Source organism: Condylura cristata, unplaced genomic scaffold, assembly GCF_000260355.1.
Source record: "Condylura cristata isolate star-nosed mole 26May11 unplaced genomic scaffold, ConCri1.0 scaffold00024, whole genome shotgun sequence".
NCBI lineage: Eukaryota > Metazoa > Chordata > Mammalia > Eulipotyphla > Talpidae > Condylura > Condylura cristata.
The window spans coordinates 8,294,095-8,318,748 of record NW_004567125.1 but is presented as its reverse complement, the minus strand read 5'-3'; the positions used below and the strand labels follow the sequence as shown (position 1 = coordinate 8,318,748).

At 48.0% G+C, this 24,654-nt stretch overlaps 1 protein-coding gene across 1 annotated transcript; it reads right to left on the bottom strand.

The window, feature by feature from the left end:
* Nucleotides 1–6,238: 6,238 nt before the first annotated feature.
* Nucleotides 6,239–24,301, bottom strand: CHST12 (carbohydrate (chondroitin 4) sulfotransferase 12). Its single transcript, XM_004688351.2, has 2 exons — nucleotides 24,267–24,301; nucleotides 6,239–8,176 (listed from the first exon to the last, which is right to left on the bottom strand). The coding sequence occupies exon 2, from the start codon at nucleotides 8,091–8,093 to the stop codon at nucleotides 6,840–6,842; it is 1,254 nt and encodes a 417-aa protein (XP_004688408.1). The 5' UTR covers nucleotides 8,094–8,176; nucleotides 24,267–24,301; the 3' UTR covers nucleotides 6,239–6,839.
* Between the last annotated feature and the right edge of the window lie 353 nt (nucleotides 24,302–24,654).

The following is a 24,654-nucleotide window of genomic DNA, read 5'->3' as shown; positions in this document are numbered from 1 at the left end:
CCCCGGGCGACACTGACTGTTTCCTCCTGATAAACATCCTGAGATTTGTTGGTAGCGGGGGTGCAGGAGGGGCTAGTACTGGCTTCTGGACGGAGCAGGAGGCCTTGGACGTTCTCATCATCAGGGTGACAAGCACAGACGAGTCCAGCTCTCCTTGGCAGCCACCCAGGTGGCATGAGCTATGCTGGACAGGACATGGCCCTGAAATTAGTTGGCACATCTCAGGCAAAACTTTCTGGGCTCTGGGACAGACTGCCGCCCAGGGTGGGGCTGCCGCCCCAGGCAGGGACGGGGTTAATGCCCAGCCACTCCCTGGGCTGCGATGTTTTTCCTAAGCCTGATTTTTCCTCTCTCCTCCCTCTGCTCTGGGCCTCTCTGCCAACACTGAGTCTCCACATCACTCCACCCCCAGGACATGCGGCTGACTGTCAGCTCTGTGCCCTTTCCCACTTCTCCCCACTTCCCCGTGTCAACAGTCTGAGGGCCAAGCAGGCCGGGGCCAGGCCTAGCCCCTCCTTCCACTACCGTCTATTCCTGGGCTGGTGCTTCCAAAGGCCGAGCCTGCCACCAAAGACCCCGGCCTGCCTGGACAGGCGCACGGCCTCTGCACACATGGGCTGGGGGGCCTCATGGCGAGCGGTGCTCCTAAGCAGTGCCAGCAATGGTTTGAGAAGAGAGGTTCCTAGGGTCAGAACACCTGGGCTCCTGAGTAACACAGATCATCCTTGGCCTCGGGGGTCACGAATTCTCCATCTGGAAAATGGGACCAATACCCAAAAGATTCCACTGACTCCACCCATGGCTTTGCAAGAAACTTCTCCAAGTTTCCGTGAGTATGCTTTTTTCCAAATAAGCCCTCCTTCCTTAAAAGTCTACTCAGCTTTCTCCTTAGAGGATGACCTTTGCGGATGGGGAAGCAGGCATGTGGGCTGAGGTCAGGATGAAAGAGACCCCACAAACAGATGGAGACCGATCAACAGAAAGTCCTCAGAGATTAGCTGATTTCTCAAGACGCAACACACTCGCTGGAGCCAGACACCAGACAGGGCGGGCATGCAGAACCCCTTCCACTGAGCAAATAGAGCCCCCCAAGGCAGGCGTGCACCCCATGCAGTCTCCTCACACGCCCCTGCCCCAGCCCCTTCAAAGCACTGTGGGAGCTCTGTGCCGTGGGAAACACTTTTTGGAACATTTTTAGAACCAAAATATTTTTCAACCAAATTTTTTAGTAGCCCAGGCCACATTCAAAGCCACCGACTTTGAAACCCGACACTTAAAAAATCCACTTTGTGACTCTGTGCTCCGACGTTTTGGAACCGAAATACTCTGGAAACCTATTGGAAGCAAGGCACACTGGAAGAAAACGAACTGAAAATGGCAAAAACGATTTCATCCAGGTTGTTCTTTACCCCCATTTTTTGCAATCTGCTTGGAAATACAAGTTTAGTGAAAGGCCAAGTTTCACTGGAGTTTCCTGCGGAAGAAGCTGGAGGTTGGCACCGGCCTTGCACACGTGCTTGCTGTTTCATCAGGACACACGTGGGGCAGGCGACCGGGGCTTGCAGAGCCCAGCGGAATCCCGGCTCCTCTGCTCTCCCCACTTCTCTCTCGAGCTCCCACCCAGCAACCTCCAGAGTCGACTGTCCTGGGCGACGCGCACTGAAAACCCTTTCCGCGACACACATCGGAAGCTGTGTGCAGAGCCGCAGCTCTTCTGGTGTCCGAGGCGGCTGCGCCAGCCTCAGTGCTGGTGGAAGGGGTGCGAAGTGACCGTGGAATGAGGGTGGGCAAGGGGGCTATCTCAGACATGTGACATCCTGTCTCCCCACTCAGCTCTGTCACTTCTGGAATTCTCATCTTTCTTTCCTGTTTTCATTCCTCCGACTGCCCGTTAAGCACCACTGTGTGCCAGGTTTGGGGCTAAGTGTCCCCCACCCTGGCTCCCAGTGCCGAAGCAGAGGGGCGTGGAAACATGCGTGGGGCTACCCCGAGGTCTGGGTTGGCTCAAGGGTCAGCCCATGCTAGGTTCTGAACCCCACTCTTTTCTCACCACTCTCACCTCTCTGGGGTTTATACTCAGCTTTCTCCCCAGGCAGAGGGAGCTTCCCCCTTTGTCATGAATCGCAGAGGCACCTGTCACTGGTGCCAGGTCACCCAGGACAGGTCTCCTAGTCTGTGTCGGGAGTGACTTCTCCCAGTGGGGGGTCCTGTTTCCTTCAGCCTGTACTTTGGTCGGTTAGAAATGAAACCTCGGTAAGACCCACCAGAAACCACCCTAGTCTGGGATTGAGAAGGGGTTTCACTGGAATACCTGCACCCCGCCCCCCTAGTCCAGGGGCAGTGGACATGGGGTTGGCCCAACACAGGAACAGCTGAGCCTTCATCAGGGAAACACCAGTTTCAGGAAGCAGTCAACTGTGGAGCCCCTACTATGTGCTGCTTTCATGTCATCCGCAGTGAGCATTTTTAATAATAAAAAGAACTGAAATTCAGTTCTGTAAAAACACCAGGGCCCTCCCTGGTGGCGCAGAGGGTTAAAGCACAGCACTAAGAAGCTAAAGCCACTTCAGCATGAGTTCAATTCTGCCCCAGAGGTGACCTACATGACACGACAGGCCTCTCCTGACCCGCCTGCTGCTCCCCTCTGCAGTGTTCTTCGTCAGTCGGCTGCTCTGCTCCCCACTCTGCCCCTGCACCTCTGGCCTGTACCCCAGTTCTATATGCATAAATAAATAAATCTTTTTTAAAAATTAGATTATTATCTGATCTAGCAATTCCACTTCTGGGTCTATCCTTAAAAGAATGGAAAGCCAGAACTCAGATATTTGCATACCCATGTTCACAGCAGAAATGTTCACAACTGCAAAAGGTAGAAAACCCAAGGGCCCATAGATGGATACATAGATAAGAAAGACGTGAGTCATCCAGACAAAGGTGTGTCATTCAGCCGTGAAAAAGGAAAGTAGTCCTAACACCTGCTACCACAAAGATGAAGTGGAGACAACCTGCTGCGACTCCTGCCACAGCCTGGCAGAGGGTGGCAGGTTACGCTCGCATCACTCTTCGCTCACTCACCCACCGAAAGCAGTGTCATGTGTCCATGCACGCGGGCGCTCTGTAGGCAGCCAAGAGAAGCACACGCTGACTAGCTCAGGAATGAAAATTCTGTATAGCAGAAGCCATGGACACCTCCCTCAGACCCTGAGGCAACCCTCGGGGACCAGCAGGCCGGACACCCAGTTCTTGCAGCTGCTGTCTTGTAGCTCTGTCACTGCTGTGCACCGCAGGTCCCAGGGGGAAGCCTCCCTGTCACCTCAGGGGGCTAGGCAGAGCCTTGCGGGCACACCATGCTGACCTGGGGCAGCGCCTCTGAGAGTCCCCCTTCACCAAACCATTGCCAGGGTGCATGTGTGCATACTAACCTCACTGGGAAGAGAGCGAGATCGCGACTGGCCAAAAAACAAAGGCAAAATTCTTCAGAAGTGGACATTCCTTCACAATAGATAATGAGAGTAATACAGCTGAACTCACCTAAATATTCGTTGGAAGCTGTTATGTCAACATGCTGAATAAATGCATGAAAAGGTATACAGACATCAGAAGCGCAAAGGCCAGAGCTACACGCACACTAAACCCCCCCCACACACATGCACACACACACCCCAGACACGCCCCACAACCCTGCCAAATACCGGGTGAGCCAGAAGACGCCCTAGGCGGCAGGCTCAAGTCCAGGGCAGGCTGGGCCCCGCGCAGGTTGGGGTGTAGGGCGAGTGCCCCCTCATCCCGCTCCCTGACTGTACCTGGGTGCAACACCCTGGCCGCCATGCTGGAGGTGCAGCAAGGACACCTGGAACAGCATTTTATGCCACAAACCACAGCGTCAGTAGGACCGGGGGGTGGGGGATGGGGGGGTAAATGTACTGACAAGACTGGGAGGACAGGAGCAAATGGTTCAAGAATGTTAAGTTCATGGAACCGTTTGGTTAAATTATCTAATGCACAATTTCAATTTAAAAACTTTTAATAGTTTTTCTTACCAGAAAAAAAGATAGAGAGCTCAATTTCTCTACAAGATATTGTTCTGTGGGTTAGGGAAATGGCAAAGAATGAAAGGAGTAAGAGTTCTCAGGCACACACCTCAGGGAGGAGCTGAGGGAGACTCCCCTCTCTCCCTGGGGTGGTCTCCCATTCTCTGCCACTACATCCTGAGTGGACCTCAGCCCGAGGCAGCAGCTGGGGCCTGGCAAGGACACACAGGTGAGCATTTTCTCCAACAGCCCCTGGATTTGACATCCCTGTGACATGCAGAGAAGCCAACCTAGTAAACTCTGAGAAGACCCAGGAATAAAGACACCAATGGGGCACATGAGTCCTGCCCTTGAATCGCTCACCACAGATGGAGATGTCAGGGTCACCCCAATGGGGTGAAGAGGTACTGTGGAATCATGAGGTTATTTACTTTAACGTAATGGCTTGTTTGAAGATACCATTGCTTAAAATTGTAACACAAGAGTGTTAGGTACACGTAAAGGACATGTAGCCCTCCCATGTGTTACCTTCTCTCACTTACCTCTGATACTGCGACACGGTACTTACAGGACAAAGGCACCAGTCCAATCTGTGTTTCGCACAGAGTCAGTTTACAAAAAGTTACCTGGTCAGGAGAAAGGTCTTTGCTACATTTCCCTAATTTCTTCCTGCTTCTCTCTTCCTTCACACAGAAGAACCTGCCGTGTAGAGGCATGGGAAGCGGCCTCCGTGTAATCAAGCTCTGGGCTGACCCTGCCCGCAGGAAAACATAATGTCAAGTCATGACCATCTCTGACATTCCCAGCCCCATTCCTCATGCCTGAGAAAAGGCCAGAAGGAAAAGGTGGGCCTCTTCTCTGGAGTGGACCTGTCCTTCCAGTCACCAGGCCCTGCCGCCTCTCCTTCATCCCACATCCCGGGTGTGGCCCCTTCCCTGCGGGCACCTACAGTTGCTTGCTGACTGGTTTCTCTGTCCCTCCACTCCACACACCCACATCAGACTGACTCCAAAGCACCCAGCTTCCTCCAGCCCAAAACCTCAACACCTCACTGCTGCCTTTTAAGTGAAATTTCAACTGCTGGCCTGCCAAGGCGCCAGACTCCACACCCCGTCTCCTCTCAGATCCTGCGACCTGGCAGTTCCCTGTGGGTGGGGATAGAGGGCACCCACCATGGCCGCAGTCACACCTAGATCCAGGCCCTGGCTCTCCTTAGTCTTTGCTGCTGTGTCAGTAGAGAAGACATGACAATCCATCAGCTTCAAAGGGGAGCAACAAATGCCAGCAAGGGGGACCTTGCCCCCCACATGATGCTACCCATGCTACCCCAAACACTAAAAGCTCACCTACCCTTCCGGCCAAGCCCAAATACTGCTTCCTTCACAGGAAGCCGCCTTCATGCTCTCCCCTGAAAGCACTGGCTTAGAAAGGGGCCCCTCTCACTCTCACACGTTAGACCACCAAGTTCCTAGAAGGCAGAGCCACCTCGTCCACTTGGTGACCTAAAACCCAGTCGGGGCACGAGGTGACAGACAACTCCTGGGGGAACAGGTGTCCTGGCAGAGAGGCAGGCGACAGTGGCCCTGCGCTAATTATTCTAAAACTGGACTCCTTGGGTCTAGTATCTTTGTTGTGGGTTGTTTTCGGCTTTTAAATAAAAAGAGGGGCCTCAAAAAAAAAAAAAAAAAGAAGGCAAGCAGGTGGTTTCTAACACCAGCGAATCCCCAAGTGTGGGAAGAGAGTCTCAGTGCCACCTCTAAGCCAGGAAAAGCAGGGACACACACACTTAGACCCGAGTGTATCTTTCCTAAGTGCGCTGCCCACACCTCTGTGGGCACTGAGGACCAAACACTACAGATGACAAAGACACGGTCAAACAATACCCAAATACCACACACCTGCTGCCAATTTTTCACCAATTAGACTCAGAGCAAAAACTGCAAAGGAATTTGACCTAGATATTAAGAGAGTCTCACCGGTGACAGGTGCAGGCATGTCCTTGAGGGGGGGTTCTCATGGAGCTGAGGCCAAGCAGCCAGGCCACAGTCCAAAGCACCCTGGGCCTCACCTTGCTGGAGCAGAGAAACGGACCCTAGGGTGAATTCCTACAACACCCACCCTTGAGCTAAAAATGAAAGGGAACAGCTGGAGTTAAAACCCCACTGTTGTGACTTGATCTCAAATACCAAACCCTTTTGTTTTACCATTTTCCTCTTCACAGCTCTATCACACAACAAAGGGCTTTCACTTTTGAAGGTTTGTCGACTCCCTTTTTACAGATACAGATCAAGCCTGATTTCAAATTTATGTTCCTCCTTTCTTGCTGAAGACAACCAGGAAACCTCAAACCTCCCTTCCTCGGGTGGAGTTTCTGGGGCCTGCACATCAGCCATCACCATGCCTACAACGACCTCGCCACCAGAATAAGCACCAGGGCAGGCAGAGCAGATGCGACTCTTTACTCCATCATTCCCCTTGCCACTTTTCATATTAAATATCTGAAATATATTAATCTTAAAAAAAAAAACAATATTAACACCGTACTCAATGAATAGAGGCAGTGGAGTCAACAGTGAGTCTAGATTGCAAAACAGTAGATTATTTTAAAAACCGGAGTGTGGGCGTGGCCAATTCCAGGAGCACTGTAGAACTGCCAAGTGCCAGACCGGGAGGGAGGCCGTTAGGAAAGGCGTGTGGCCACGGGTCAGCCGCCCTCAGGAAATCTGGCCATGGCTCAGCAGACCCTTCACTTACAGTCACAACATCAGCACAGTTTTCTTGGTGTTCAGGATGTGCCCCTGAAGGCCGTCAGTCTCTAAGCAGGTTCTCAGGCTTGGGGTAGCCAAAGAGAACAAAATCTGCCTCATAGAGCTTGTACAGCTGCTGCCTCCAGGCCAAGGGGATCTTGGCGAACCAGTCCTCCTCCCAGCTGCTGGCAGTTCTGTTCCGGTAGCTGGGGGGAAAGTGGAGGTTCTTGTCTACCTTGAGGAGCCGCAGCAGCTGGGCAGCGTCCTGGTCCAGTGTCTCCAGCTTCCCCACAAAGTCATAGTCTATCTGGCAGGGGTGACAGAGCCGGTGCACCTGCCGCCAGTGCTCGTTGAAAGGCCCCAGCTTCTCCGTGTGGGGGTCCAACAGGTACTGGATGAAGTTGGAGAAGGACACCTTGAGGCCCGCGCTGAAGGCCTCGCTGACGGAGGCGGGCAGGCTGGTGTGGTTGGAGTACATCTGCAGCATGGGCACTGCGAACTTCCGGTAGAACTCTTCGTTCTCCAGCTCGAACTTGCTGCGGAAGGCGGAGATGAGGCGGACAAAGGGGTCCCGCACGAAGAGGAACTTGGTGTACTTCTTGAGCTTGATCTTCATGAGGTGGCGGGAGAACTTCCCGTAGCGGCGCCAGAACTTGTTGAAGGTCAGGTGCGTGCTGGAGTTGTGCACGTACTCGCGGGGAATGTCCAGGGGGTCGCGGTAGGGCACGCCCTGGTCCAGGAGGCTCTCGCTGAGCACAATCATCACGCGCTTCCAGTTGGTGCAGGCCACCTTGGGCACGTAGCAGTAGATGACGCCGTGGCGGTCGTCCACGATGAGGTGGTTCAGCTCGTAGTTGGGAATGTCATCGAAGGAGCGCTCCTTGGCCGGGAACACGAAGCTGGCGTTGGCGCAGAACTCCCGCAGCACGCTCCTCCGCTCCGCCTGCTGCTCCACAGGGTCGGGGTTCTGCTGGGCGTCATGGGGGGACCAGTCGTAGCCCCGCACACTCTCCTCCATGTTGCCCAGCACAGGCCTGCCCGAGACGGGCGGCTGCTCCATTTTTTTGCTGGGAGGGACATTCTGCTTCGTGCCAGAACTGAGGAGCTTCTCCAAAAACTCGTCCACGTCTGCCGAAAGCACCTTCTCCGGCCCCTGCCCCGGGGTGGGGAGCGGCCCCGGAGAGTGCGGCCTGGAGACCGCTGTGTGCAGGTAGAAGTGGGCAGTGCCCACGTTGTCCCAGTACACGATGATCAGCAGGATCATGAAGACCGACCCCAGGGCCAGCCACAGGCGGAAAAGCCGCGGCTTGGTCATTCTGCCCCTGGGCAGGGCGAAGCCCTTTCTGCTAGACACCCTCACTTCACTTCATGTAGAGATGGGATGCTGGACTCTGGCACCTGGAGAGGCAATGAAAAACAGGTTAAAGACCCAGGACCCCCAAGGCTCCTCTGCGGGCAGAGGCTGTGACACCCTGAATCCTCTGTCTCCTTTGGTTTCCTTCCTTCTTCCCTCCAAATCCTCCCCCAACCCCCTTGAAAGTCTTCCTGCTGGGCTGCCTGATGTTGCTTAGAAGGGCCAGAAAGGGTAAGTATGAGTGATGAGGTGGCCGAGACCCTTCATCATGGCTCTGAGAAGAGGGGAACTTAACAGACCAGGAGCACAGGACTCTGGGGAAGAGCTATGGACAATGAAGGGAGAGCAAGATGGCAAACAAATAAATGATAATGAAGATTAAAGCTTAATACAAGCTACAGTTAAAAAGTAAGATTCCTCCCCCCCCCCAAAAAAAAAATAAAAGCTTTTGCTGTATACGCTTAAAAGATTAACCTTATCTTTCCCGAACTTAACACTTATGGGTAAACTTACAAGTCTGGGCCCTGCATATGGGTAAAGATATAGTGCACCCATGTACCCCATGTGAAAACGTGTGCACCTCCCTTCTAGCAACCCCATGTGGGCTCGGGCCCACATTGTTATCAGGGTCTGAGCACAAGGTCAGTGGGAGTAGAGGTCCATCAAGCTGCTGCAAAGGGGCGCCCACCGAGCTCTGGGTTCTGGGAGCACTGTTTGTGCTCCCTGGAGAGGAGTCTGGTGGCAGCAGCATACCCCAGGTGAAGATGGGAAAGGGCTGCCTGGTCCTAAAAAACAAAGGAGGGAGAGTGGAGAGTGCAATGTGAGTGTAGGGGTCCTCACTCCATGGGCAGGGAGTGAGGAGTTGACCAGCTGGCCCAGCCAGCCGGTGGAGGCAGAGAGGACAATCCCTGCACCTGGAGACTCGGGCCAGACAAGAACCAATGTGGCTGTAGTTGACAGAGGTGAAACAGTGCACTTTGCACACAGCTGCCGGGTGGTGTGGCTGGCTCCCTCGGGGTTTCTGAGTGTGAATGTAATGGGATGGCAACATACAGCAGCTACAGAGGACAGCTATAATAACACTTTTCCAATTTGTTTCTAAAATTATATTCCAAGTAGCCATGTCTTAAAGGTTTTCAAGACCACCCCTTCTCCACGATGTGACAGTGAACATTTTTTTTGAGATGAAGGTTAAAAAAAAAGGTTAAAGGGTTGCTGAGAGCTGAGAAAGCAACAGAGGAAAAAATAAAACATCGAATGATTTGAGGGACTGGTTTCCCACTGTAAGATAAACACTGGGAAGCAAAGTGGACCTGAAATCAGACTCACATCCAAGGCCACGGGTCAAGAATCTTCCAAGTACCTGCGGTGTGAGGGGCAGATGAGCCCTTTCTGGGCTGCTGGCCCAGCACTTGGCTCACTTTCCAGCTGAGAGGCCACTCGTGTACATTAACAAATGCAGTGCTGCTGACCTTTTGTAAAACCTTTCTCTTTACAGATGATTTAGTAAGACTCCAGTTTAATTGCCAGGAAAATACATGGTGACATATTCCTAAAATAGTAACAATGGCACAAATGATCTCTTTTTAATGGCAGCTACTGTTGGAAGCTCTTACTACATGCTGTGCATTCGCGCCCACACGTGCCCTCCACAAACAGTCTCAGAGCAGCATCCGCCTCTCAGGGCTGAGGAAACTGCGGCTCAGAGATGTCATATCAACATCTGACCTCAAATCTAACAAAAGTCCAGTTACCCTCCCCGCCACTCCCTCAGCTTTCTTACCATTAAAAGTGTTCTTTCTTCTAGTGCTACAAAGATATAGGTGGGGCACAAAATACTGCACTCACTCACCATGCTCTGTTGCTGAGTTGAGGTGTATGCGTTCAGGGCCCCACCCCCACAGGCAGACTGTGAGCATCTCCCCAACTCCACAGAGTAACTTGTGCCACTACAAACCTTGCCCCAGCCTGGTCCTCCCTTCCAGCAAAGGCTGCTCTGCTTTCTATCTCTATGTTAGTTTGCACTTTCTAGAAGTTTACATAACGGAACAAACACATGGTGTGTACTTACTTTAGTCTGTAGTCTTCCACTCATCAGTTATTTGGGCATTCCTCCATGTTGTTGTACACAACAGTGGTTCCCCCCTTTCTGAAGCTGAGTGGCACAATAGTCTAAGAAGTATTTATGCACCAGTCACGACCGAACATCACACTTACACAGGCACACCCAAATTTTCCCCAGGGAAATTTTCCCAGCTCTCCGCAGGGACTGAAGTCAAAATGCAAGTTTCTTCCTATTCATGTTTCAATCTGGTCAACACGGAAAGACCAAGATTGTTAGTTCAGACATTAACTTCTGTGTTTCTGCCCCTCATGGGCTTTTGGGGGCCCCACAAGATAAAGGTTCCAGTGCTAGAGGCAAAGGAAGCTGAGACCAGCGATTAAGGCAAAACAAGCTCTGCTGGAGACAAACCAAGATGGGACCGAGACTGGCACTCAAGGCTCCCCAGCAAGTACTGGGCTCCAGTCTGTGCCCTGAAGGGGCAGGACGGACTCATCAAACATTTGCTAACTGTCCCAAATATGGCTCTCTCAAGTTCAAAGAAAGCGTGTCTTCTAATAAGAGATCTTTACTTAGAGTTGCTCTAATTTATTCTTCATGTGGTAGTATTAATACCCCAAATCACACAATCTTGTAGTCTTTAATACACTTCACCTCTAAGTTTTGTTCCTAGTCCATGGCCAACTTAAGTGTGACTGGTCAGTGCTGGGCTCTGATGAAGAACCAAGAGCCCCCACTTGGGCCCCGCATACATCCCCTTCCTCGCCTTGGGGAAGCAGCAGGTGCCAAAGTCCTGCTGCTCTTCGTATCAGCAGAACAGACCAGCAGGTCTTAAACAAAAAATCAGTGAGTTGATTAACTGGTTTATAATGAGACTTGCATCATGCAGACTGCCCTTCAGTGTGAACAGTGCAGCCTTCCCCAGCAGAGAACTGCAGGGAAAACTACCAGGTTATAATGTGGTCATTTACTCAGCATGAACTCACACAAAGGAAGAAGGTACTACCATCTCCCAGGGACAGAGCGCAGTTAGGAAAAACACAGAGCTCTGTAAATGGTTGGTGTAATGGCCTCACAACAGAGTAACCGCACTTAAAAACCACTGAAATGTGCTTTTAAAAATGGTTATGATATGATGTGTATTTTACTATAGTAAAAAAAAAAGGGGGGGGGGAGAAAAATTATGAGTTAGAGCTGTAACAGTGGACCTGGAATTACCAAGAGATACAGCTGAATGAATGAAGCAAAGGCAGGCTGGGGTGGGGGTAGGGGGGGTGGACTGGGAAGTGGGGAGGTGAAGGAACAGATGTTATATAGGGAAGAGCAAACAGCAGTGGAAGGTAAAGTCAGAATCTGCTATCAAAGCCAGAACCTACCCTTACACTGCTGTATAAAAGTTCAACAGGCTTTCTGTCCCAAAATGTGTTTATCAGGCAAAGATTAAAGTTTCTTTTCATGTGTGTAATGAGGGTGGAGGAGAGGTGCATAAAAACTCTGTGTGTCTGCTCTTTCAGTGTGGAGACCAGTCCTGGGAGCCTTGTCTGGCCCTGGGGTGCAGCCAAGGAGCTGAGTCTGCTTCGGTTGCAGCCTTTTCAAGTCAAGGTACTGAGCTCCTCATCGCCTGACTGAGGTTAGGGTTCATTTTTAACATCAAGATGCCAGGGCAGTCCTCTGTGTTGTCATTTCCAACCTCAAACAAGCCACATAAACAGCATTTGTGGAAACAAGATGGGCTGACTGTCTTAACTGGACTTGAGAGCCATTTCCTTTGAAAGGACTTAACTGGCTACTTTAAACATGCGTGATCCTAAGTTCAGTTTCTTAGAACTGCAGAGGAAGAAAAGAGGGGGGACAAACTGCCAGCATGACCAACAGGTCATGTCTAGGAATCTGTGACCCAGTTACCGAGGCAGCTCAGGCTGACAACCTGTGTAACACTTTGGGGCTTTCTGGGGATGAGAACAGCACAGTGTGGACAGACAAGTGCAAAAAACAAGCCTGAGACGTGAATCATAATTCTGACTGTTATTCAAAGCATGTCAGGGAGTGATATACTGATCTCAAAAGGAAACTTCACATTCAAACGAGAAAAGCATTATTTCCCAATGTAAACTTCCCGCTATTTCAAACGGCTGTCAACACAAAGCCCTAAGGTTAGCGAAAGCAGAGCATGCAGAGGCTTCACACCTGAGTGATTTACAATGGCTGCTGCCGGGCAACCTCAGGTTTCAGCTCCAGCGGGAGTACTGACAGTGGAGTTTGCCCAGGAGCTTCCTCTCCTGAGGCTGCTTTTCTACAAGGGCTTGGTCAAATGCCCTCCTAAACACAAGTGACAGAAGAATCTGGTTAAGCATAAATCAGCCACCGTGGCCAAGCAGAGTTCTCTTAGCTCCAGACAGAGTGGTTAAACATTTTTCTTCATGCCCACAACTGGCAGGGTGTGATACCCGGGGAAGATGCAGCAACCCAGGAGGCAAGCACCCTGTGCTGATGGTCTGTGTAAAGGAGCCTTCACCTGGTAGCAAGCACAAATGATGGGGAAGACAGAGTGGTTTATGGAGGACAGTGGGGGGCTGTGCCCTTCACATTCAGGTGCTTGTCACCCGACATGTCATCAGTCACCCCGTTCTGCAGGAAGAGGACCACAGAGGCAGGCCGTGATAGAGCCCACAACGAGGCATTTTTCACATTGTTACAGCAGAACTGACAACTATCCAGCACTGTACAGGAGGATCCAGCGATGGTGCTCACTCATTAACATCATGTGTGAACCTGACAGCCACAGGTGCCAAGATGTTTGACTAGACATAACTCTGAGCATGTATGTGAGGGTGTTTCTGGGTGAGCTTACGAACTGAATGGGGAGCTGAGTAAAGCAAATGGTCCTCCCCAGTGTGGTGGTGGGCCTCATTCCACCTGCTGAAGACCCAGACAGAATAGGCCGGGATAGAACAGAAAGGTAGAGAAGAGAGAACTGTCTTCTGTCTTCAAGTTAGGACATTACCAGTTTATTGCCTTCAGAATTGGGCTCATGCTAGAAAATTACACATTGGTTCTGATGGTCTTCAGGGTGTATGACTTGGATTGGAATATAATATTAGCTCGTAGGTGCTGAGCTTCCATAATCATGTGACTTAATTCCACATAACAAATCTCTTTAAACACACACACATATGCACAGACATCACATTGGCTGCTTCTCTGGAGAGTCCTGACTAATATATTTACTTTGTCATTTGGACTAGAGTGTGTATGTGTGTGTGTCGGGGGTGGGGGAGAGGCATTTGCTTACTACATATTATAGTCAGAGTGATCAAAACATGAGAACTGAATAGTACAGCAGGTTCTCAGGTGACAGCTTCATTCAATACCATTTTTGTTATTGCCTTGATAAGAACACGTTGTCTCACTTAAAGTCACAGTTGTCAAGAAATTATGGACGATTATTAAGTGAGAACATAATGCATTAAGAAATGGAAACTAATATACCATCGAGTGCCAAATATGGAGAAGTTCTGCCCCTGTTCAGTACAGGTATCCCATGGAGAGGGGTTAGGGTCCATTTTTTGCCTTTAGACATTCAGCCATTCCACTATCATTTGTTAATAAAGTCCGCTATTTCCTGGTTAAATCACTTCAGTACTTTTTTTTTCTTTCTTCTAATCAGGTTTATTGAGGTATGATTTACACACAATAAAACTCACTCTTCTAACCATACGGTTTATGAGTTTTGGCAAAAGCACACTACAATTAAGATACACTATAATTAAGATACAGAACATTTCCAACATCCCCAAAAGTTCCCTCTTCCTCCCCACGGCCAGCTCCAGGCAACCACCCATCTGTTTTCTGTTCTATCTTCCTGCTTTTCTAGAATGTCATGTAAGTAGAATTACACAGTATGTAAGCTCTGTATTTTGGGTCCTAAACTTAGCAAGATGATTTTAAGGTTGCTCCAAACTGTTGCTGGTATCAGTACTAAGTTCCTTTACTTCTGAATACTATTCCAATAAGTGGAAAGGCCATGACTAATTTACCTGTTTACCAGCTGATGGACCTTTGGGATATTACCCCTTCTTTGGTTATTATGAATCAAACTGCTATGAACTTGTTCTGCATAGAAGTCAGACTCTGTTTTATTTTAAGACTTTAAAAATGTCAGAAAAGATAGTACAAAAAAGTCAAGCAAATTTTTCAGCTTCTGGAAAGTCCTACAAGATAATCTACATTAATGCTTAGTAACCATATTTAAAGACCACTCAAATGACTTTCAAAATATGACATGCAAATCTTAAATTATTGTGCTTTCTCACTTATAAAAATTTAAGGGCTCAAGTGATTATAGCAAGGTTGCAGGACACCAATTAACATACATAATAAATCCTATATACCAGAAATGAACAAGTAGATTTTGAAATTAAAAACAATATCATTTATAATAGTTTGAAAATTAAATACTTAGGTATTGACCTGACAAAACATCTATAATATCTACATGAGGAATACTATAAAACTCTGATGAATAAAATTAAGGAACTAAATAAATGAAGAGCTATTCCATGATCACAAACAGGAAAACTCACTATTATCAAAACACCAACTCTGCCCTACTTGACCTATAGATTCAATGTAATCCTAATCAAAATCCCAGTAAATTACTTTATGGATATCAACAAACTGGTTCTAAAGTTTACAGAAGAAGGCAAGAGACCCAGAATAGCCAATATAATAGTGAAGAGCAATGCTACCCAACTTCAAGACTATCTCTAAAGCTACAGTAATCAAGACAGTGTGGTACTCTAAGGAAAGCTTTATAAAGGACCCTCAAACTACTAAAAATAGAGCTATCATCTTACCCAGAAAGCCCACCCCTAGGAATCTACCCGAAGGTCAGAAAAATATTAATTTTAAAGGAAACCTGCACTCCCATGTTTATTGCCACAATAGCTAAGATATGGAAACAATCTGAACGCCCAAAACCAGATGGCTGGATCAAAAAGATGTGGTATATGTACACAATGAAATACTATTTAGCAATCAAAAAAATAAACTCAGGCATATGGATGGAACTGGAAGGGGTTTTGTTTGCTCAATTAAGTAAGTCAGAAGGAAAAAGAAAAAATATCAAATGGTTTCACTTATAGGAGGAACATAAGGAAACCATACAAGGGATCAGAAAAAAAAAAAAAGAGAGAGACAAAATTAGCCAGCAAACTATAGGTCAGAGACATACAGCAGGGGAGGAGGGAGCAAAACTGGGAATGGAAGAGCACAGGGGACTGTGATGACGGTTCAAGGGTATATTTTGGTGGTGGCTAATTTTATGGGGATTCACCTGAGAGGAGAAATCAACATTGTACAAAAGTGGAAAACTATGTAAAAAAATATATAAATAAAATTTTTTTAAAAGACAGTATGGCACTGGTGAAAGATCAGACAAACAGACCAGTGGAAACAGAGATAGCATCCAGAAACAGAACCCACAAATACAGTCAACTAATCTATAGTTTACAGGGGAGCAAAGGTGATTTGTTCAAATGATGCTTGAAAAGAAGGAATCTGGACTCAGATCCTGCTCCCTTCACAAAGATTAATTCAACATGGATCACAAACCTAAGTGCAAAGGGCAAAATTATAAAACTCCTAGAAAACAGCATAAGAGAAAATTTAGATGATCTCAGGTATGGTGGTTCTTAGCTCTTTCATGATCCATGAAAGAAATAATTGTCCACACAAAGATCTGTTCAAAAACATTCACTGCAGCTTTATTCAGAATAGCTACAAACTGGAAACAACCCAGAGGTCCATCAACAAGTGAATGAATAAACAAACTGGTATACTCATTTAATGGAAAACCACTTGACAATAAAAAAGAGTAAACTACTGATTCGTGTGTTAATACATGCAACAACATGGAAGAATTCCAAGGGTATGGCACTGAACAAAAGAACCCAGATACAAGAGTGCATTACCACATGGATCCACTCATAGGAAGACAAAAGCAGTTGACAGAAATCACAGACTGCAAAGGAGCAGAAAGCAGCTCTGGATGGAAACACAGATTGCAGTGGGAATGACATAGTTGGGTACGTTTGTTCTCATCTATTGAACTGAAAACTTAAGATGTGCAATTCACTGTATGTAAATTATACTTCACTACACTTGAGTTCAACAAAATGTTAGTGGTCTTAATTAAATGAATCTCCAGGAGCTAAACTTTTCAACATGAACACCAGAAACTACCTCTTGCCAATTTTATATTACAGGATAAAACACTAGCTCAGAATCTCTAGAGATAGGGAGGAAGGGGGGAGGAGCATTGAAGCCAAGCCCAGCCAGCTGGGTGGCCTGGGACATCACGTTCAGTCTGAGTTTGAATTCTTCCTTCTAAAAAACAACAGCAGTGAGGCCTCTGCTAATGCATTGCTAAGGTTATGAAAATGAGAAGATATGTCAAGTGTTGTTGTTAAAAAAAAGTAAGTCACTTCTTTGAACTTTACCACTCACCTTTACCTTTCTAACTTCATCAGGTTCTCAAGCATTTGTATTATGTCAGGTTATTTTTATTATCACTTATGCTTTCTATCAATAGCCAGTTATTGCAAAGAATGTGTTTTCTATTGATTGTACAATAATTGTCAGTTATGTTTTCAAAAGTGCTATCCTCCTGAGGTATACCCTTCCTTGGTGGGACAGGGAACCTGGAACCTCCCCTCTCCAGGGGGACCACCCTGTTATACTAACAGCTTGCACATATCGATTTAACTCTCACATTAACTGTCATAAAAGTGGGGTAAAACAATTCAGCAACCTGCCCAGTCTACACAGCGGCAACTGTTCAGGGCTGGCACGTGATCCAAGGCACCTGGTCTGAGAGCCCCTTGCCTTGCTGCTGTACCTACAGTATATATTTAATGACGCAAAGTTGGTTGGCATTGATGAGACACTCGGATTTTTATTGCATTTGTATGCTTCTTCGTGTAAAAATAACTAAGCATCTAAGTGCTCAAGTAGGTAACATGCCCTTCAATAGGAAGTTCAAGAATGTTTCAAGTTTTATTTATTTGTGCTACTGTAAAAAAAGACCAGAAACTACCTACTTCTTTTCCAGCTTTGCAAACACTATATAAGGCAAATATTTCACTGCAGTTCCTACTACTGCAGTCAATGGAAAGTTGCAAAGTTTCTGTTAGTGGCCTCAACATTTTCCCTCCGTACCACGTGCCATCCTGGCGCTGGATTAAAACCTCCCACTGTAAAACACTTGCACCTGAGACCACAAGGTTTATTTGCTAATGACAACATTGCATTTGCATTCAGTTAACCCCTGCAAACCAAATCTGACAGTGCATCCAAATAAAAATAAGTGATAATTGGTCACTTGTTGATTATTGGTCTGTTCTGAGAACAGAACGAAGTGGACCCCAAAAGACCCACCCACAAGTGGCCCTGAAGTATCTGCCCCAGAGGTAGGCCCAGAGCACACACCGCTGTCCACTCACAGCTCTGTGTCTGGAGTCTCAGCCGTCAGTCATCGGTACTGCACAGGTAGACAGGGGACCAACCCCATATTCCCAAACTGGTTTCAAGTTCTTCGAGGACAGGGGCCATGACAAATATACCTATATTCCTTACAAGACTCAAATATTTGCTACATGGTATTTGAATCTGTAATCAAAAGCTAACTCACTTATAAGAATTAGTACACTTCAAAGAAATTATTTCAAGGGGAAATAATGGTAACAAATTTTCTCTAGAATATTTTAAGAATCTGTTGGATTTTATCTTCAAAATACCCAGACTCCCAGACTCTCCTCGTTCTTGGCCCCTGTGCCACCCACATTCTGGACACCCTACATCCATGACATCTTGAGTGCTCATCTGTATCACTGGGATCCTTGTGACCCATCTCCCTGCTCATCTCCCAGCTCTGGGGCCCATACGATTTGATTTCGGCCTGGTAGTCTCAGTCATTATTAAAAGTCAGAGGGCAATGCTTCTCTGTGCTAGTCCTTACAATGGCCTCAAAATCCCTACAGGACATGGATCCCACACTGTCTCACTGTCATCTCTTCTGCTGCTCCCTGCCCCCCACCACTAACCCCATCTAGCCACAATGGCTTCCTTGATCCTCACTAAGCATAAGGGCCAGAGGCCCCTCCACAGTCCTCTGCAGAATTGCTCACCCCCATCCCCAACCCTGTGATTCAATCCTACACTTCTTTCTGCTCTCTACTCAAAGCTCCCCTCCCCAGTGAGGGCTTCCCCACCCCCATCCTGGCCACCCTGGCCTCCATTCCTTATATAGTCACTGGTTTATCTGCCCATTGTCTATCTGCACAAAAATGGAAGTTTTGGAAGGAAGGTTCTAGACCAGTTTGTGATCGCTGTAACTTCGAGGTTTAGAATAGCACTTGGTATATTGCACTCAAAAAAGAACCAGTATGCTAACAAGTAGGACTGATTCTGATTTCATAATTTCTGGAACTGGGTGACAGGTAAAGAAATGTTCATAATACTACAGCCACTACCTTTGGGTATGTTTAAAAATCCCTTTATATTGGCCCTTCCTGGTAGTGCAGTAGGTTGGAGCGCTGCACTGTGAAACTAAGCCAAGCCAAGCCACGCCAAGCCAAGCCAAGCCATGGCCGCTTCTGTGAGAGTTCAATCCCCACCCCAGGGGTGATCCATATGGCGCAGCAGACCCCTCCTGTCTCACCCTCTGCTCCCCTCAGCAGTGTACTTCCTCAATCTACCTGTTCTGCTCCCTACTCTGTTTCTGGTGAATCCTCTCACCGCCCCTACACCTTTGGCCTGTACCCCATTTCTGTATACACTAAAATAAAACCATTTTTTAAAAACAAATAATAATTAAATCCCTTTACAAGTTAAAGATTAAAAAATAATAATAATAATAACTACCAAGAGCACCAAATCTGTTATGTGACCGCAGCCAAGAGACAGGATATTGAGAACAATGATAGTAACAAAGAGGAAACAGGAACAATTAAGTCTTGGGCCTGGTGAATAATCTAGCCAGACACAAATCAGGCACATTAGTCTCTTCTTTCATGAGACTAGGAAGTTTATTGTGACTTTGTTTTTAATCCATGTTTTGTGTATATGTTAACGGACCCATTGTTCTCAGGAGCCTGTCACAGAGAAAGGCAGCTCCTTGGCCCTCTTTCCATTACCAACCCCAGCCTTCTCTGTCACCCTTCTTAGCTGGATCTCTTTGTGCAGACCTCCCACCTCTACAAACAGCCCCCAGGGGGCTGAACCATTGTTGCTTTTAGGACATCCTCTGACTCCTACAGGAGCAGGTAGAATTAAGTCTCTTTCCTCCCCTTGGCCTTTCATTCGCTGCCCTTTTCCTCCCACACCTTCTCCAGATCGGCACAGCATCGGTTCAATTAGACAAAATTCAATGTTTACAAAAATTATTATCATTGTGCAAAGGCTATTCACAGTGGAGCTTCGTAGTACACCATAATTATTTTTCTTTTTTCACACAACAGTTTATTTTCCTTGGAACTAATAACAGACTTGTGTTTTCATTGCCTTTTTTTTTTCTATGTACTTATCACTAATCCAGACCCAACTCTGCCAGCTCTAAATCTCCTCTCCAGATGTTCTGGCACATAGATGCTCTGTCAATTTTATCTTCCCCAAAAATCCCTCCAAGGCCCTCTGGCCAGCTCAGATCATGGGATGTCAATGTCTGCTCTTCATGCCAAGTGTCCAGGTGACACCCTGGCCACTCCATCTCATACAGAGGAATCTTCTCACCTATGCTCTGACGAAATCCTTGCACACTGCAGCTCTGTCCCTTACACTTACCACTCCATCTGGGGCTGACATGCTTCTCATTCACTTCTTTAAAGTTCATGCGAGGTAGTTTTTGGAGCATGTCTGAAAATCCCTCTATTCTACCTCTCTTGCCTGAGTGTACAGTTCAAGATAGAAATATATTTCTTTATTATTTTGAAAGTCATGCTCTCTGGTATTCCAGCTTCTATTGCTGCTGCAGACAACACCCAAGCCATTCTGCTTCACTCTGTACTGCCCTGTTGGTGGCCTATTTTTCTTCTTTCTAGGGACTAGCACAAATGTCTTGGTCCCAAAATTCTGTAATTTCACAGCATGCCTTCTAGTAGGTATGAGCGGATCTCCCCATAAGAACTCACATTACCCAAATTTTGGAACCAGCAGTTTCAGATGCACTTTCAAATAAACTTCCTGAATCCTCATCACCCAGCATCCCTCACCATCCAAACTTGTTCCCACACTCAGAAGCCCAAAAAGGGAGCTGAATAGACCAGACTGGAAGACAGAGCATGCAGATTACTTCATGTTCTCTGTATTACTTCTCTGTAGTAGAAGAAATTTAAAAGTTCTGTGGGTGAAAGTTCTGTGAAGTTGAGGAACTCAGGAAGTCGAACAGAAAGCAAAGAGATGGAAAATGAGAAAAAAGAAAAATTTCTACCATTTTTTATACCCATGAGTTCTCTTTCTGGCTCTTTTTAAAGAGTATTTTCTTGCCTGATACATACACTATATTCTCTTACATCCGTGTATAAATTAGTGCCAGTGTGTTTTTTGAGACTTCATGAGTGTGGGGCACCATCACCCCATCAGTACACTGGGAACCCGTCCCACTGCTCAGGGGCCTCACTTTCCCCTGGTTTTTCTCCAATTAAAGTTTCCCTTTTTCTTCATCACTGCACAATTTAGCTCAGAAGTCAACTGTTCCTCTGTTTTCAAATTTTAAGCACCCCAAGGCACAGGGGCTTCCTTTGGAAGTTTCTGGCCCTGCCTGGCCTGCGGCCGGACCTTTCTCCATGTCCTGGTCCTTCCCATCCTCTCCCTTCCAGCAAGCTTGACACAAGTTTATTGATAAAATTGGTTTATCAAATAACAGGTTAGCAGTTCTATTTTTTTTACTTTATTATGCATTTGTTTTTTTTTTTTACTTTATTTATTCCTTTTGCTAGTTTGTTTATATTCCATGCTCCCTTAATATGCTTTGTGACATTATCACACAGCGTACTGGCCTTTGCATGATGGAAACCTAAATCAGACTCTGTGTTTCTATTATTTTGTATACTCTAAATAGTTTTGCTGTTCTGGTGAGGTATCTTTATCTTGTAATTTCTACTAAGTGGTGATGAGGTCACACTCATTAATGCCTACAAGGGTGTTAGGGTCTCTCTCATCCAAACCAGGTTTCTTCACATGTCTTGGTCACCTATTCCTATTTAAAATATGGGGGATTAAAATCACTTGGAAGCTATGACTTGTTAATTACGAGCTTCATTAGTGAGGCATCAGCTGGGCCTCCTTGCTGGGTCCCCCTGATGTCACTATTTTTAGGTTCTTGCTCCTGGATCATTCACATTCCCCAAAGACTTATCTTTCTGTCTGGTGGGAACGTGCCCGCTGGTAGTGCTCTGGGAGCCAGACAGGACCCTCTGGCTCCATCCCCTTATGTCTTGCAGAGCAATGCACCTCTCTCCCCTACTCAACGAGGCTTAGTACTTCCCATCTCTGAAACATTTTTAAAGTTCTCTGAACAGTTACAGAAACCACCACCTTGATTAACAGCAGGAAATACTGAGTTAGTGTATGAGCTGTCAAGAGGCACACATCTGTTGGCAAGTGATGAGAACCACCAGCCCGAGCTGTGGCCACAGACCCACTAAGTAGGTATGAAGCTAAGGGACACTCTCTGAAGAGAAACAATTTAAAAATTCAAATGAAAAGATGTGTTTTTAAAATGATAACTATGTGTGTATTTGTCTCAGTAGTATTAATAATCAGTCTGTTTCCACAAATGACACTCAGCTTGGGGCCTCTCTCACCCACTGGCCTTGGTGAAGGTGCAGCGAGGACAATGAATCACCTGCCCACCAGCAGCCATACACATACTTCTCTCCCACCATTGGGCACTTTCACATCCCTGGCGTCAGCACACCTCAACCATCAAGGCCCACAAATACCTCAAGTCTAGAAATCAAATGCCCCACCCCTCTCAAATCCACTTTAGCCGCTATATCACAGGTTCCAGCTGTCTTTGGTTTCCCAAGCAAAAAATCTGGTCCCTTTTCCTCTTCTCTTTCACCCACATCTACTGCACTGTAGTTTCTTCCAACTCAATTCCCCTTTCCACCTTCTCATTCACTAAACTAGACACAAACCCTTACAACTTTACCCAATTCAGTCCCCGTTTCCCATAGCCCAGATTCATCCACCACAGCCTCACTGGTATTGCTTTTTGAAACTCAAGATTTATTACAGTGAACCCCAAACCTTGATTACTCACTAAAGGGAACAAGAGTCCAGACTCCCTGCCCTCTAGGTCCTTTACGGTCAGAAACTTCTTTCTGGCATAATTTCCACTCCAATCCTCAACACCCACCCCACAGTGAGTATAAAGGCATACCGCCCAAAGGCCCACTCACTTCCTTATCTCCACACCCTGCTGCCTCCACCAGGCATGTTCTTCCCAATCTTCACTCATCCTGTAAGGTCCAACTCTTACGTCATCTCTATGGGGGGACGGGGGGTGGGGGGAAATGGTTCCAACACCAAGAAATAATCTTAGTTATCCCTTCTTTACACTTTGAAAACACCCAGATCACAGCCCCGATCACATGCACTATAGTCAGGCAAACCATATTGCCAGAAGTGAGCCAAAGCTTGGTATTTTGCAAACAATTAGGGGCTCAGTGCTTACTGAATTGATGAAAAAGGCACACAAGGAGTAACAGTGAACAGTATTGCTGGCGTGAAAGCATCATCCCAAAGTCCTATAAACTAATTTGTAAGAATTTATGCAGTTCCCTGCAGGCGCTCTCTAAATTTACAGGAGAGCTGCCATCACGAATGATTTCTTAATATTCCAGTTTTCTCCCCTTTTCGCAGAGCACAGTCCTGACTCACACTCCCAACACCAGATGTTGACAGAGAGGAGCTAAACTGGGGCAAATACTGAGCCGCTGAGGTGTTCCCAGCCACACTTAGCCTGAACCCACACTTCAGGGGACAGTACCCTTACATGCTCTTGCATCCACTCTGCTTGCAATTCACAATTCTCATTCATCCTGGGTATCCTGAGTCTCTCTGGCATCAAATTATAAAATAAATAATTTAATAATCACAGAAACACTATGGCTTGTTGTGCTCTGCGCCAGAGGAGACCTCCGCTCCAGCCAATGGTTTGCCAGCGATGTTGTGGTGGCCAGGCGCCCAAACAGAAGATATAAGACCTACTGTTAGTGACTAATACATGGCTTCCTTTCGCTGAAGAGGCGGAACTGCTGTTTCTGGAGCAAGGGGTCATTTGAGTGATGCTCACCATGACCTGCCTGTATCTGCTGAGGTCCACAGTGTGGTCAAGGGCAGGGGAAACCAAGTTTAGGCTACAGGGAAATGCCCAGCGCATGGATGAGCTCTGGAGCTGGAAGGCAGGGTCACCCTTCTCAAGGAGCTGGGGATCGGTGCCCCAGCGTCCCACCCGGCGGTCCACAGTCCGGGAGGCTCTATGAAAGGACTTTCTGGAGCACTGCGGCATCTGTCGTCTCTGAACAATTATTGATTTTCCTTCCAGAATCTGAGTAGCCAAAGAAGGGAAGTGACAGGCAGGCGTGAGAAGAGGGCAGCCACCCCCGCTGCCAGTCCTCTAGCACAAACGTGCGTCTGCCTCCGGCGCGGGTCCATGACTGCAGCGTGACCGCTCGAGACCACTCACGGACCTCAGGTATAGCAGTGGGCGCCCCCGCACCTCCCAGGGTTTCCCGACAGCCTGGGGGAGAGACCACCGCCCCGCAGAGTGGGGCTCAGAGAGGGTGCGAGTTGGGCCAAGGTCACACAGCGATCGATCGAGATGTTCGGCCCGGGTCGCGCAGGACCTGTCCAAGAGGGGTGAGAGGGCGCCTCTCCGCCTGCCAGGACCCTCGCCGCCGCGACTCCCGCCGCCGGGACCCCCGCCCGACTGCACGGGACCCAGTCCTTCTGCAGTCGCCCCTCATCTCGCGCCCTTGGCCTTGCGCCCCTCAGCCTGCTCCCCTCACCTCACTCAGCCGCCGCCGCCGCCTCGGGACCCGCGAACCCTCCCGAGGCCGCCCCGCCGCCGGCCCGCCCCCCATCGCCGGAGCCCCGCCTCTCACTACTCTTCTCGCGAGAAGTCGCGTCTGCCGGGGTCCAAGGATGCTGAGGGGGTGCCCACCCTCAATGCGCCTGCGTCCTCCGCACCTCACCAACACCCCGCCCACCCTCGTCAGTGCCATGTGGCGCCGTATTTACGGCCACAGATCGTCCCCGCCCCCGCCCTCCGGTAGCCCCGCCCCCTCCGCAAGGCCAATCCTGTCCGAGGGCGCGGCGCTGACTCCGCCTCCAGCCCTGCGCGGGCTGCTCCAGCCGTCCGAGCGCCAGCGGGGAGATGTGGCTAGCGAGGACCGG

Excerpts from the sequence above, each read along its gene's own strand:
- CHST12 (XM_004688351.2), bottom strand. The coding sequence starts at position 8,093 with ATGACCAAGCCGCGGCTTTTCCGCCTGTGGCTGGCCCTGGGGTCGGTC.